Source organism: Pelophylax lessonae (assembly GCF_965119305.1).
Source record: "Pelophylax lessonae genome assembly, chromosome: 3".
Classification (NCBI taxonomy): domain Eukaryota; kingdom Metazoa; phylum Chordata; class Amphibia; order Anura; family Ranidae; genus Pelophylax; species Pelophylax lessonae.
The window spans coordinates 3,375,500-3,389,577 of NC_138770.1; the positions used below are offsets into that span (position 1 = coordinate 3,375,500).

Consider the following 14,078-nt stretch of genomic DNA (forward strand, 5'->3'; position numbering starts at 1 on the left):
TCAAACTATCTAGCAATGGTCTATTAGATAAACTCCTACAAGCAACCTGAAAATGTCGAACCAATGTATCATAATATATTTCTTGAGGGATATTGTTCATAAATATTATGGTCCTAAGTGAAAGAGCCCCCTTCATTCTTTCAACACAAACCACACATATAGAACCAAGGATAACCGGGGTAACAGGAAATGCTTAGTCCAGTATGGTTGTACTGTGAGTCTGGTTAGTGAAGGCCCAAAACTGTGTTTCTCCATCACCCTGTGCTCCTAATAGACACAGGGTGACTTACACATAGGAGGGGCCGGGGGAGCTGGGCAAGGAGTTTCCTGACCTCTCTAAGGTAAAGCCCCCCGCCCAAAGTAACTCCCGTCACAATGCTGTAATATCTATATACCCTCTTCATGCTGTTTGCGTAATTAAAACCATTGACTATTTTCCTCTTTATTTTTGGGAAATTCAATAAAAATAAAATTACAAAAAAAGAATTCCCAGCACCGCTCACCTCTCCTGTCAGCAGCTCCATCATCTTCTTGGTGACTTCTAGAATCTTCTGCATGTTGTGTCTCTCACGATTTAGGAAGTCACATGGAGGCATTGTGATGGTCATTCGATCACCTGACTTCAGAGGAGGAAATCTCTGTATTGAGGAACCAATAGGAATATCATGTTAGAGTCCCAGAATCCTCCTCACCTCTCCGGTAAGGTCTGTGTTTTATTTATAGAGATAAGAGTGATGTCATGTGACCTCCCAGAATCCTCCTCACCTCTCCGGTCAGGTCTGTGTTTTATTAATAGAGATAAGAGTGATGTCATGTGACCTCCCAGAATCCTCCTCACCTCTCTGGTCAGGTCTGTGTTTTATAAATAGAGATAAGAGTGATGTCATGTGACCTCCCAGAATCCCCCTCACCTCTCCGGTCAGGTCTGTGTTTTATTTATAGAGATAAGAGAGATGTCATGTGACCTCCCAGAATCCTCCTCACCTCTCCGGTCAGGTCTGTGTTCTATTAATAGAGATAAGAGTGATGTCATGTGACCTCCCAGAATCCTCCTCACCTCTCCGGTCAGCAGGTAGATGATCTCCATGGTGAGGTTTAGTATCTTCTCAGTCATGTGACTCTGGTCCTCCTCCATCCTCATTTGATCTGTACAGGTCTCCTTGTAGACGGATAACTTTGGGAAATGAAGGTAAGAATTATTTGGATTGTATTAGTCACACAAAAATAGTACATTGGAGATCTCTTCATGAATTGAATCAATCTTATTGTTGAAGTGATTGGTGATCTCCTGGGCAGTGAGTAAGTTGGAGAGTGGAGGAAGAGGAGGACGAAGAAGAGAGTTGAAGGTAGAGAAGCTTTGTCTGCTTGGCAGTGAAGTGGCAAAAGTAGCATTTTCGGAGGGCAGATTTATATTGGTTGAAGTCATTCTGGGACTTAGTCTTACGCCACAGGTGCTTAAGAGCGCAGCTACGTTTTCTGAAATGTAGCTGCGCTCTTAAGCACGTTTTGCATAGGGGTAGGTGGGTGAAGTACCTGTTAGGAGCTGCGTAGGCCTGGAAGAGTGAGTCCAGAGAAGGCCATCATGGGGGAGGGAAGCAGGAGAAGCAGTGTCGGATTCATGAAGCCAGATTTCAGTAATGGCAAATAAGTTAAAGTAATTTGTGATAAAGAGGTCATGGAGGGAGGTGAGTTTGTCACAGACAGAGCGGGCATTCCAGAGGGCTCAGGAGAAGGGGAGATTGGTTTTGGGAAGAAGAGTAAAGGAAAACAAGTTTTGTGGATTGCGGCTGCTGCCAGAAGGTTTAGGGTGATGGGAGCATTGGGCACAGTTATATGATCAGACTATTAAGAGGGCAGAGATTTAAAGATAAGTATCATCATCTGCTGGAGATAAAAGACGTCACAGTGACTATGGAGGAAGAGGACGGACATGACGGGGGGGGTTACTGGGTGTAAATAGAAAATAAAATCTTATTACCTCCTCTGCTGCCATCTCCAGCAATGTCTTCTCTCTACTTCCTCCCAACTCACCTCTCACCCGAAACTTCCTGTCTGTACCTGACATCACTTCCTGTCTGTATTCCATAGAGACTTCCTGTCTGGGTAGAAGTGAGATCACCACCTTGTGGAGCTCAGAGGAACTGCAGCCCTGAGAAACATCTCGGCCTTATGCTGTGTGTATGTATTGTATATCCTTATAGATGGGTCATCTCCACTCCCACCAAGGGGGATAGAAATATATTACTGCTCGGGGGGAGACATTTTGGCCCCTTTAATTTTGCAGTAAAATTGATTGCAGATTTAGTCATGTAGAACATCTGTTATATGGATACAAAAAACCCCAGGCGAGAGTAAAGGGTGGAAATGGCTCCTGATCCCCAGATTTGGTCAATTATGTCACCAATATAAATTGAAAAAAACCTGCGCTATGTGTAACAACTCAAATACCTACAAAAATAACTTATACCGGACTGCTGCTGTAACAAAGGTATGAATTCCCTTTATCAACTAGAAGAGCATTATGTGTCACAGCGCTGTCCTGTTGTGTGTGCACATAAATTATCACAAATACACTAAAATATGTGGACAGGGCCAGGAAAAGGGGTGGGCAGGAGGGGCGGCTGCCCTGGGTGCAGTGGTTTTATTGCAGGAATGGGGGCACCCTGACCCTAACCCTAAGGGAGGGGGGCTGCAGTTTGTCATCTTTGCCCTGGGCCCTGGATCACCTTGTCCCGGCACTGTATGTGGATACCTTCATATATAAAGTGCTAGGAGCTCAAAATAATATTCTCAGCAGATCTACTGCTCCCACTTTACACCTACTTCATTGATCTTTTGGTGTTTATCAATAGATGAAGTAAACTGAATCATGTGCAAATTTATATACAACATAAAGTGTTTTGTGCTCAAGATGCTGTTCCCTGCAGATCCACTGCTCCCACTTTGCACCTACCACTTTAATCTCATAATATTTGCTGCTATATTAAATAACCTAAAAATCTGTGCAAATCCATGTAAACATACAATATTGTGTACTCAATATAGTGTTCTCTGCAAGTCCACTGCTTCCACTTTGCATCTACTTCTCAAAAAAAAAAAAAAAGTCCACAAATGAATGAAAAGTTGATAAGGTGTGAAAGTGCTCCGTGCTCCAAACTGTGCCAGCTGTAGTGTAGCCACGCCTTCTTCCACCTCTTAAACACATGATGGTGAGGGTGCCCCCTTAGTAGTGCTTCCCCATTCACCAGAGCAATATGACTCCCAGCTTTTCAGCTACCAGAGTCACAAACATCCTTCACACTCTCCTCACCTCCGATGGCAAAGGAACTGGATCCTCCTCGCTCACTCCTGCAAGTCTGCTGCACTTTCTGTCAGTCTCCCTCCTAGACTCGGCTTCCTCCTCCGACCGCTGTTCCAGCAGGAGCTCCGCCTCTTCATACACACTCAGGGAGGAGAGAAAGGGGAAGGATATACAGTACATACACACACAGCACAAGGCCGTGTTCACACTACCAGACGTTTCTCAGGGCTGCAGTTCCTCTGAGCTCCACAAGGTGGTGATCTCACTTCTACCCAGACAGGAAGTCTCTATGGAATACAGACAGGAAGTGATGTCAGATATAAATAGGAATTCTGGGGGAGAGGCGAGGTAGGAGGAAGTTGAGAGGAGACGTTGCTAGAAGAGGCAGCAGAGGAGGTAATAAGATCTTATTTTCTATTTACACCCAGTAAACCCCCCGTCATGTCCGTCCTCTTCCTCCATAGTCACTGTGACGTCTTTTATCTCCAGCAGATGATGATACACACATATATATAGTGTGGAAACATAGATAAACCCCTTCAGGTGCAGAACATTTCCCCACTTACGGGACCTGAACATTCTCCTCGTTCTTATTTCCCGATTAGTCTAAGTCTAAACAACTTAGTTGACTTGTATTAGGTGTGGGGGGTGGGATGGGGGGGGGTTTGTTTAGACATAAAAAGAATCATATTTGTCCCTCTTTACCAGCAGATAAAAAAACTAGCAAAAAAGACTTTGTGATCTGTCAAACCAAAGGTAAGAGACTTCTGGATCAAAAGAACACTAAACTGAATGTTCCTCTGTGTAATCCCACCGGGGTCCATTCTTCCCTCATATTACCCCCCATACATCCCCATCCTAATATTGTACAACCAGTACAGTCCACATCATTCTCTCTCATCAATTATTGGTTTACAGGGAAACCTGTATAGATCACATGACCAATGAGGATGGAGGAGGACCGGAGTCACATGACTGAGAAGATACTAAACCTCACCCTGGAGATCATCTTCCTGCTGACCGGAGAGGTGAGGAGGATTCTGGGAGGTCACATGACATCACTCTTATCTCTATTAATAAAACACAGACCTGACTGGAGAGGTGAGGAGGATTCTGGGAGGTCACATGACATCACTCTTATCTCTATTAATAAAACACAGACCTGACCGGAGAGGTGAGGGGGATTCTGGGATTCTAACATGATATTCCTATTGGTTCCTTAATACAGAGATTTCCTCCTCTGAAGTCAGGTGATCATATGACCATCACAGTGCCTCCATGTGACTCCCTAAAACCTGAGAGACACAACATGCAGAAGATTCTAGAAGTCACCAAGAAGATGATGGAGCTGCTGACAGGAGAGGTGAGCGGTGCTGGGAATTGTTTTTTGTTATTTTATTTTTATTGAATTTACCAAACATAAACAAGTTACATCCATTGTATTTCACAAAACAGGCAATGAAGAGGGTATATAGATATTACACCATGAAGAGGGTATATAGATATTACACCATGAAGAGGGTATATATAGATATTACACCATGAAGAGGGTATATAGATATTACACCATGAAGAGGGTATATAGATATTACACCATGAAGAGGGTATATAGATATTACACCATGAAGAGGGTATATAGATATTACACCATGAAGAGGGTATATAGATATTACATCACGAAGAGGGTATATAGATATTACAGCTTACAATAGACATACAGAATACTTGGACAGTATATGCAGTAAACTGAAATAAGTCAGAGGAACCCTCAAAGTTCTGGATAGAACATGAGCTGTTTGGCCATCTGATGGACATATCTGGGTTTGGTGGTTGCCAGGAGAACGGTATTTGCCTGACTGCATTGTGCCAAGAAGAGTTGAAGCTGTTACAGCTGCAAAGGGTGGGCCAACTCAATATTGAACCCTACGGACTAAGACTGGGATGCCATTAAAGTTCATGTGTGTGTAAAGGCAGGCGTCCCAATACTTTTGGCAATATAGTGTAAGTGAAGGTTTTCAGTAATCGGGAGCACCTGGTATAATAGTTTGTAGATGGAGGATATGAGGTGTGGTTGGTGTGGGCCTTGGATTCATATGTGTTTGAATTTGGTTGGTCGGTGTAAAGCTAATGATGGAGAGAGGGGGGAGAAAAATGCTTCCATTGAATATAAGAGGTAAAGAGGTTATTGGGAATATGAAGCTTAGTGTGGAATTCCTCAAAGGGTCTGAGTTTGCTTGTAACCAAATCTACAAAATGACGCAACTATAAGGAGAATTATCTGCAGGACTGTGAAAACAACAGCCAGGTCTATTAAGAGGAGAAGTCTCACACCAGATTATTGACCACAATGTGGTGGATAAGAACAGTCAAGTTAATGAAAAAGCCAACAATACCACTGCAAAAGGTCCCTGTTCCCCGCCACTTTCTCCAGGCACATCACAAGCACATGGCTTATCTGGAGGTCATGGTACTTGAGACCATCCACAAGGGTTCTCCTACTGATAATGAAAGGTTCTCCCTCTTATGTAGGAAGGAGACCTTCTGGATTTATACGTTTGGTTCCTTATCACCATATGGCTTGAATGAGGACTTAGAGATCCATAATATTGTCTAATAATAATCCTCATATCCCATTAACTTCTTTTTACCACTTTGTGTGTCATAATTGTGGTCGCTGGCAGACATATTAATATTAATAGTAATATTTTATTATTTATTATTATTATTATTATTATTATTATTATAGTATACAGGCAAATATTCCCCTTTTTATTATTTTTCTTTTTCTAATTGATATGACGATATTTTGTACATTTGTGATTATACTGTAGAGTTTATATTTGATGGCAACTGACTCAATGGCAGCCATAAGCATTGATCGGTTAAGTGGCATCCAGATCTGCATAGCTCCGCCCACTCCCCGCTGTATGTGTCCTCTATTGGGACACATACAGCTTAAATACTCCAGTTGTCTTTATCCCCGTGACTTGATAAAGCGCATGCACGTGAAACACGTCATCACGGCAACTTTACAAGCTTGCGTTCCATGCTGGGACCCCAAGGCTTCCTCTGGTTCTTCCTGCCCCCCCCCCCTTACTGGCTGACCGCAACGTCACCTGAGCGCTCTGCTGTGCTCAGTCTGGTTCCCTGAGTGTCAATATCGTATTTCCCAGGGCTTTTGTATTGGCGCCCCTCTATCAGCCCTCACCGCAGTGCTGGATGACCCTTCCATTAATGCCCAGGGACCTTTTGCAGTGGTATTGTTGGCTTTTTCATTAACTTGACTGTTCTTATCCACCACATTGTGGGTAATAAACTGTTGTTACCCTAATAGACCTGGCTGTTGTTTTCACAGTCCTGCAGATAATTCTTCTTCTAGTGACCACTGGGGGCACCTAGCGTGGTCTTTTGTTTTGTGTATGCCTGTATCTTGCACTATACAAAGTGTATTTTGACAGCTGCATAGGTTGTCCTGGTCTTCCCATGAATCCATCTATGATCTGTGCCCTCAGCGTTCGGTATATATGTTTGTTTAAAGTGACTCTTATCCCTTTTACCACATGTTATCACGGATCTATGTAAGTGCCATTAATTTATGATTAGCTGTGCCATTATTATATTATGATTTCAACTTCTATCACTTCTATATTGCACTTTGGTTAACATTTGGTATCACATTTTTAATAAGACACCCACTTATTCTTATTAATTTAATTCACCTATATCGCTTGAGGTTATTATAGTATATATACCGCATTGGTACTAGGTACACCATACCAGTATTTTGCACTACGGCACTTTATTTGTCAGTCACTTGTGTGCATATTTATTCACGCACTTAATTTATTTGCATTCCTGGATTGGACACATATTGCACTATAATTTATTTATATACGGTTTACACTTTCGCACATTTTTTTTAGATTTTTTAGATATTTATTGAGTGGTATGAAAATATTGGCAGCGCCACATTCCTTCCCTTATTGAACTCTAATTTTCTATATATCCTCGGAATATAGTTTGAAGGGGGCTGCAGCCAACACTTATGGAGTAACTTGATATATCCTAAGCGCGAATTTCTCTACATTCATCAAATTTTATGATTTTTGCATGTAGGAGAGAAATGCCAGAATTGGCCCGGATGGGAAGTGGTTAACAGGTCGGTGCTCCCAGACCACCCCTAGATCTCAGCCAAAGCAAAGTGGATTGTGCTATGCGATGGGACTTATGGTGCCATATAAATGTAACAAAGGTACTTTGCAGCAATTTCAGCCGAGAAAGAGGGACTTGGACCGGGAGAGTCTCCAATAGGTACAGCAGTTTGGGGAGGAACCACATTTTGAGGACATTTACCGTGCCTAGCCAGGACATATTATACAGTAAGCATCCCATTGTTTCAGGGATAAATGGATGTCTTGGAATAAAGAAGGAAGGTTAGCTTAGTACAATGAGGAGAAGGTGTCACATGAATAACGAGGTATTTGAGGCAACAGGTACACTAGTGATACGAGTAAGCGGATTGTAAGGTGCCCAGAGTTGTGGGAGGAATGTTGATAGAAAGATCCTCGATCTTAGAAGTATTAATCTTATACCCCGGCAGTGTACTCAGGTAGATGATTGACAATTATTAGTAGTTATAATTTATACACAGCATGTTTGTTACAATGAATGTTTTATTATATATTCAGAGTGAAATCCTCGGGGATTATAATATTGTTGTTAAAGAAGAGTATAAAGAGGAGGATGAGGAGTATGGAGTGATGGAGATGTTTTCAGAAGGATACAAGGATATGATGGAGCCACCTAATACCAGGAACCTACCAGAGAGATGTCCCCGTCCTCTGTATTCCCGGGACTCCACACAGGAAGGTCACACCATCCCTCACTGTTACAAGGTTGGTGCGATGGAGTATCTAGAACATGGACTTGTGGAGATGATGAGAGGATTATTTTATGTGAGCTTATATTTTACAGATGATTTTTCTCTCATTTTCTTTAGGGTGAAGATCTGATAGATATAAAAGTTGAGGTTAAAGCAGAAGAAGAAGAGAGGTATGTGAGGGATGATCAGCAGTCTATGGAGGAGGATGGAATAACGGGGACATTTATAGAGGAGGACACTCCTACAGAGATCAGCACAGGTGGGTCATTAACACTAAATACATTCCTCCACCCATACTGCTCACTGATTGGTCCAGAGTGCCCAGGTCTAGCAAGATCTCGGACCGCAATTTTCCCAGATTTGCTTGCTCTGATATTTGCTGGCTGTGCCGGGTGGAGGGATATGTCTGTATAGTCACAGAACCACTTCACTGAGTGCAGTCTCAGTAGATGGGAGGCTGCGGTGTGGGACCTCTGCAATTTGTCTCAAGTAACATATAAGCTTCCACTGGTTACTGAATACCAATATTATGAGTCCTGGCCCCCGCACTATATACTCTATGTTGTACATTACATACTCCTGACCCCTTTACTATATACTGAATGCTGTACATTACATACTCCTGACCCCTGCACTACATATTCTGTAAAACCAAAACTCTAAAGCTACGTGAAATCCAGTCTGTGACTAAATATACTAAATATATACAAAATATATTTCTGCTGTGTTTACATCAATACAAATCATTAAAAAAAATCATGAATTATGCAAACATAAAGTGCACTCAAAAGTTAACTCTTACAATTGTTCATAAAACTTATGTAAAACATAAAGTCCCCGCCCAGTGTCCACAAATATGATGTTACTTATTCCTGACCACTGCACTGTATATTTTTTGTTTTACATTACATACCCCTGACCCCTATATATACTCTGTTATACGCTAACAAGTTGTACATTACATAGTGCTGACCCCCGCACTATATACTCTATGTTGTACCTTACATAGTCCTGACCTCTACTCTATATACTTTGTTTTGTATATTACATAGTCCTGACCCTTGCTGTACATACAATAACCCAATGATGGTGGTCTTCAGGATCAGTCCAGGCTTCATCTTTGTTCTCCCCCCATCCTCACTCTCTGACCTCTGGTGGGGCTCAGCCCCGCTGTTATTCATTACTAAATCATGAACTAAATAAGGAAGTGCAGGACTTCTTGTGCAGGGAAGATGGCAATGAGTGATAGAGGGGGAGGGGACACTCGTCCTATAATCCCCTCATCACTGTCACTCCTATAAAAGACAGTTCTCGTTGTTTCCTCACTCTCTGACTAAAGTCCATGAATAAAGAAATGAACTGGTAGGAGATCAGAAGACCCATTTACTAGTTACCTTGAAGGGGGAATTGTAAGATCCTCAGAGACAAAGCTGCCTGATGTGGGCGGAGTCCTGGTTTAGGGGAACCAATCTGCTTGTGTCTAGTAATAATCTTTGTATTTCTATTTTAGTAGATGGACGGGAGATGAAGAAAACCTCAGAGGATTGTCTCACTTTGTCTCCAGACTGTAAAGTAGAAGATGAGGACATCACACAGTATAGTCCAGGAGAAAACCCGGCTACCTCAAATGTCCATCCGGCACCACACAGTGTAGATGGACCATCGTATTCCTCTTATCCTGAGGAACCTCAGACTGTGAGGGACAGTTCCGGACCATCGTATTCCTCTTATCCTGAGGAACCTCAGACCGTGAGGGACAGTTCCGGACCATTGTATTCCTCTTATCCTGAGGAACCTCAGACTGTGAGGGACGGTGCCAGACCATCGTATTCCTCTTATCCTGAGGAACCTCAGACTGTGAGGGACGGTGCCGGACCATTGTATTCCTCTTATCCTGAGGAACCTCAGACTGTGAGGGACAGTGCCGGACCATCGTATTCCTCTTATCCTGAGGAACCTCAGACTGTGAGGGATGGTGCCGGACCATTGTATTCCTCTTATCCCAAGGAACCTCAGACTGTGAGGGACAGTGCCGTCCTTCCAACACATAAGAGGTTTTCCTGTACTGAGTGTGGGAAATGTTTTGCACGGAAGTCCCATCTATTCACACATCAGAGATTACACACGGGGGAAAAGCCATATTCCTGTCCTGAGTGCGGGAAATGTTTTTCAGACAAATCCAGTTTTTACAAACATCAGAAATTGCACACGGGGAAGAAGATGTATTCCTGTCCTGAGTGTGGGAAATGTTTTTCACAGAAGGCTAGTCTTTACACACATCAGAGATCTCACACAGGGGAGAAGCCATATTCTTGTTCTGAGTGTGGGAAATGTTTTTCAGTGAAGTCCAATCTTAACATACATCAGAGATCTCACACGGGGGAGAAGCCATATTCCTGTGCTGAGTGTGGGAAATGTTTTTCACTGAAGCCTAATCTTTACAGACATCAGAGATCTCACACGGGGGAGAAGCCGTATTCCTGTCCTGAGTGAGGGAATAGTTCCTCACTGAAGTCCTGTCTTCCTGGACATCAGGGTCCCACACAACTCTTGAGGTGTATTAGTGCCTTCAGTGCTGGGAATGTTTTCTATATGAATGTTGCTAGACATCACAGCTTTTATGTGGGGAAGAAGCCTCACACCTCAGATATACTCCATGGCTGATCTTCATCATGTAAGAAACACTTCATAAGGAGATCAGAGATCACCAAAGACATGGATGAAGTGTTGTCCCCCCCCTCCTCCTCCCCTCCCCCACCCTTCCTTCCTACTCTCCACTCCTCCTCCCTCCTTCTTCTTCTTCTACTTCTTCTCCCCCCCCCTTCCTTTCATCTTTTTCCACCTGGTCCACCCTCCCACCCCCCCCCCCCCACTTTCCCCCCCCCCTCTATCCGCCCCCCCCCTCAACTCCATCTTTGGTGCGGCTACCATGCGTGGAGCCCTGTCTGAAATACTGTGTTCCTGCTGTAATGTTGCCACATGATATGTTGCTCTGTAACCTCACTTTTGTAACCATTACTTTTCGTTCCATATCTGTTCTGTTTGTACTGTTGCATTTTGTAAATCTTCCAATAAAAATGCAATGGAAAAAAGAAAGAAATTCCCCCATGTATCTGTCAGTACATTTAAAAGGTCCACATTTCCAGCTAAGTATGAGGGGAAGCGCCAGAGTTTCTGCGACGTAGACAGGGATTGGTCTGAGAAAGTCAATGAGATGGGAGCGTGGTCAGAGATCGCTAAGTCACCTATAGCCGGGTTGATCGTAAATTTCAGGAAGGTGTGATTGCAAAATATATAATTGATTCTGGACAGGCTGTTGTGAGGAGGGGAGAAGAAAGTAAAGTCTCTACCTAACGGGTGAGTCTGCCTCCAGGTGTCGGTCGGGGGTCAGGGAGTGGGCGAAGTCTGAGAGGAAGGAATGATTATCAGGAGGGGTGAGAGACTGTGTGGCTCTAGATTTGTCCTCCGCAGGGTACATAACGGTATTGAAGTCTCCCCCTACCAAGAAGGGAAGATGTGCAAATGGGGCTAGTTTGGAAGTCAGTGTCTGAAAGTACAATTTTGTGGGGGAGTTGGGGGCGTATACAGTCGCGATAACCATGGTGGTATTGTGAATTTTTAGTGTTAAAATGAGTAGTCTGCCGTCACCAGCATGATCAACAGATACAATCTCAGGGGAAGGCTTTGTGTATAAGAATAAGGACAAGACACAAAAAAGCTCTTAGTTCACTCCCTGGTCATCTCGCGCCTCGACTACTGCAACTCCCTTCTCATTGGCATACCTCTAAACAGGCTATCCCCCCTTCAATCCATCATGAATGCTGCCGCCAGACTCATCCACCTTACCAATCGCTCAGTGTCCGCTGCTCCTCTCTGTCAAGCCCTCCACTGGCTTCCGCTCACCCAACAAATTAAATTCAAAATACTTTCAACATCTTACAAAGCAATCCACAGCCTAGCCCCCAGCTACATCACCAGCCTCGTCTCAAAATACCAACCTAATCGCTCTCTTCGTTTCTCTCAAAACCTCCTGCTCTCTAGCCCCCTCGTAACCTCCTCCCATGCTCGACTCCAGGACTTTTCCAGAACCTCTCCAATCCTATGGAACTCCTTACCCCTATCTGTGTGATTATCTCCCACCCTTTTAGCTTTTAGGCGATCTCTGAAAACCCTCCTTTTCAAAGAAGCCTATCCTACCAGCCCCTAATAAATGTACCTCCATTTTCTCCATCAACCCATCCCCCACGGTTATTGCCTTTTTGTTTCACTTTACCCTCCCTTTTAGATTGTAAGCTCTAACGAGCAGGGCCCTCTATTTCCTCCTGTTCTGAACTGTATTGTAACTGTATTGTCTTCCCTCAAATTGTAAAGCGCTGCGCAAACTGTTGGCGCTATATAAATCCTGTATAAAAATAATAATAATAACTGCCTTGTTTTTGGTCGAGGCTGAGCCATGGACCTGTCCCACCCATAATTTGCGCATACGGTAAAGGTCTTTATGGCAGGTGCATTTCCTGTAAAAGCGCTACATCCATTTTAAGGCGTTTCAAATGGCGCAGTATGGCCATCCGTTTGTGGGGGGACCGCAATCCCTTGACGTTCCAAGATACTAATTTGATATCAAGGAGGTTTATATGGAGAGGATATGAAATGGGTGAATACTAGTAGTGTAAAAGTGCGGGCAATGGGTATGGACCGAAGGTAAGATGCTTGAGTGCCCTGAGTGCTGGTGGAGCATGCCTTCTGGGAGGATAAGTGTGGAAAGGTATTCCCTGAAACAGGACAAAAAAATAGAAAAACAATAATAAACATAGAAAAACATACCATTGAAGTACTCAACTTCACTTTTTTCCTGATAAACATCCTGTTCTCATCACGGCGTTACCGGAGTGGCTAGCTCCCTCGCCAGGGCATAGAACCACTGGGGAAACGTCAGGCATCACGGTATCAGAAGTCCAGCATTGCCGTTAGTGTACCTATGCTTTCTGAGATTCCCCAGTGAGGCAGGCCCCCGGTAGGCTCTCCAGGTCACTCCAGCAAGACTGCGGGGGGGGGGGGGGGAGCAGAGAAAAAACAACAATAACAAAAAAAAAAGAGAAAATGAATGCAAAAAGAACAACAGAAATAGAGCAACATTCCGATTAACCTTTGTGGAACATGAGGGAATAAGCTGCACCAGAAGGTAGCATGGAACATCCACGAACCAGCCATCAGAGAGCCAGTCCACCAAGAAAGAGAGAACAAGAGAACCTGAATATGGAGTAACCTTACGTATCACGAAGGTCTAGGTCTCAAGAGTTCAACGAGGACAGTCATTGCGGGATCTGTTTGCATATCGAGCCCGTTTGGTGGAGTACTTTCTTGGACTGCGGATATCTCTGATGTCTGGGGACTGCAGAGAAGGAGAAGAATCCTGGGCATCCATGGGGATTTGCATGTACGCTTGCAGGTAATTTGCTGCTTCATCGGGATGTGAAAAATATTTTGATTCGCCTGCTGAGCTGGTAAATTGCAGGACTGCTGGGTAGGCCAGGGTAAACTTTATTCCTTTCTGGAAAAGCGCAGCACAAGCAGGTTGAAAAGCTTTGCGTCGCTTTGCGACTTAATGTGAGTAGTCTGTGAACAGTAAGAATTTGTGTCCATCCACTTGCAATGATTTTGCGTTGCAGAATGACTTAAGTATGGCAGCCCTGTCTGCATAATTAAGGTAGCGCACGATCACTGGGCGCAGTGTGTGCCTATCGTTGGATGGGGGGCCCAGTCTGTGAGCTCTTTCCACTGAGCAGGGAGTGGATAGCCCCAGTATTTGAGGAATACGGGCTGAACACAAATCAGGAATTGTAGCGGCCGTGTAAGATTCTGGGACCCCAATGACACGCAGGTTGTTCCTACGAG

At 43.9% G+C, this 14,078-nt stretch overlaps 5 protein-coding genes across 5 annotated transcripts in view; 3 read left to right on the top strand and 2 right to left on the bottom strand.

Moving 5' to 3' along the window:
- The window catches only part of LOC309549119 (uncharacterized protein), a 2,919,967-nt gene that overhangs the window by 2,887,477 nt on the left and 18,412 nt on the right, over positions 1 to 14,078 (bottom strand). The window lies entirely within an intron of this gene.
- LOC309549117 (uncharacterized protein) overlaps positions 1 to 14,078 on the top strand; it is a 4,285,597-nt gene that overhangs the window by 2,776,816 nt on the left and 1,494,703 nt on the right. The window contains 1 exon segment of the mRNA XM_082249155.1: positions 7,990 to 8,196. Within this exon segment, the coding sequence (XP_082105281.1) occupies positions 7,990 to 8,196 (207 nt within the window).
- The window catches only part of LOC309549120 (uncharacterized protein), a gene marked incomplete at its 3' end in the record, with an annotated part of 1,495,124 nt that overhangs the window by 122,057 nt on the left and 1,358,989 nt on the right, over positions 1 to 14,078 (bottom strand). The window lies entirely within an intron of this gene.
- Positions 3,965 to 7,612, top strand: LOC309548691 (oocyte zinc finger protein XlCOF29-like; the record flags this gene model as incomplete). Its single annotated transcript, XM_082248651.1, has 4 exons — positions 3,965 to 4,057; positions 4,220 to 4,329; positions 4,530 to 4,664; positions 7,418 to 7,612. Exons 2-4 carry the CDS (start codon positions 4,246 to 4,248, stop codon positions 7,610 to 7,612), a joined length of 414 nt encoding a protein of 137 aa, XP_082104777.1. The 5' UTR covers positions 3,965 to 4,057; positions 4,220 to 4,245.
- Positions 8,206 to 14,078, top strand: part of LOC309548692 (uncharacterized protein) — a gene marked incomplete at its 5' end in the record, with an annotated part of 106,730 nt that continues 100,857 nt past the window's right edge. Inside the window, 2 exons of the mRNA XM_082248652.1 lie at positions 8,206 to 8,256; positions 10,191 to 10,719. Of these exons, the coding sequence (XP_082104778.1) occupies positions 8,206 to 8,256; positions 10,191 to 10,676 (537 nt within the window). The 3' untranslated portion in view covers positions 10,677 to 10,719. The remainder of the gene's footprint in view (positions 8,257 to 10,190; positions 10,720 to 14,078) is intronic.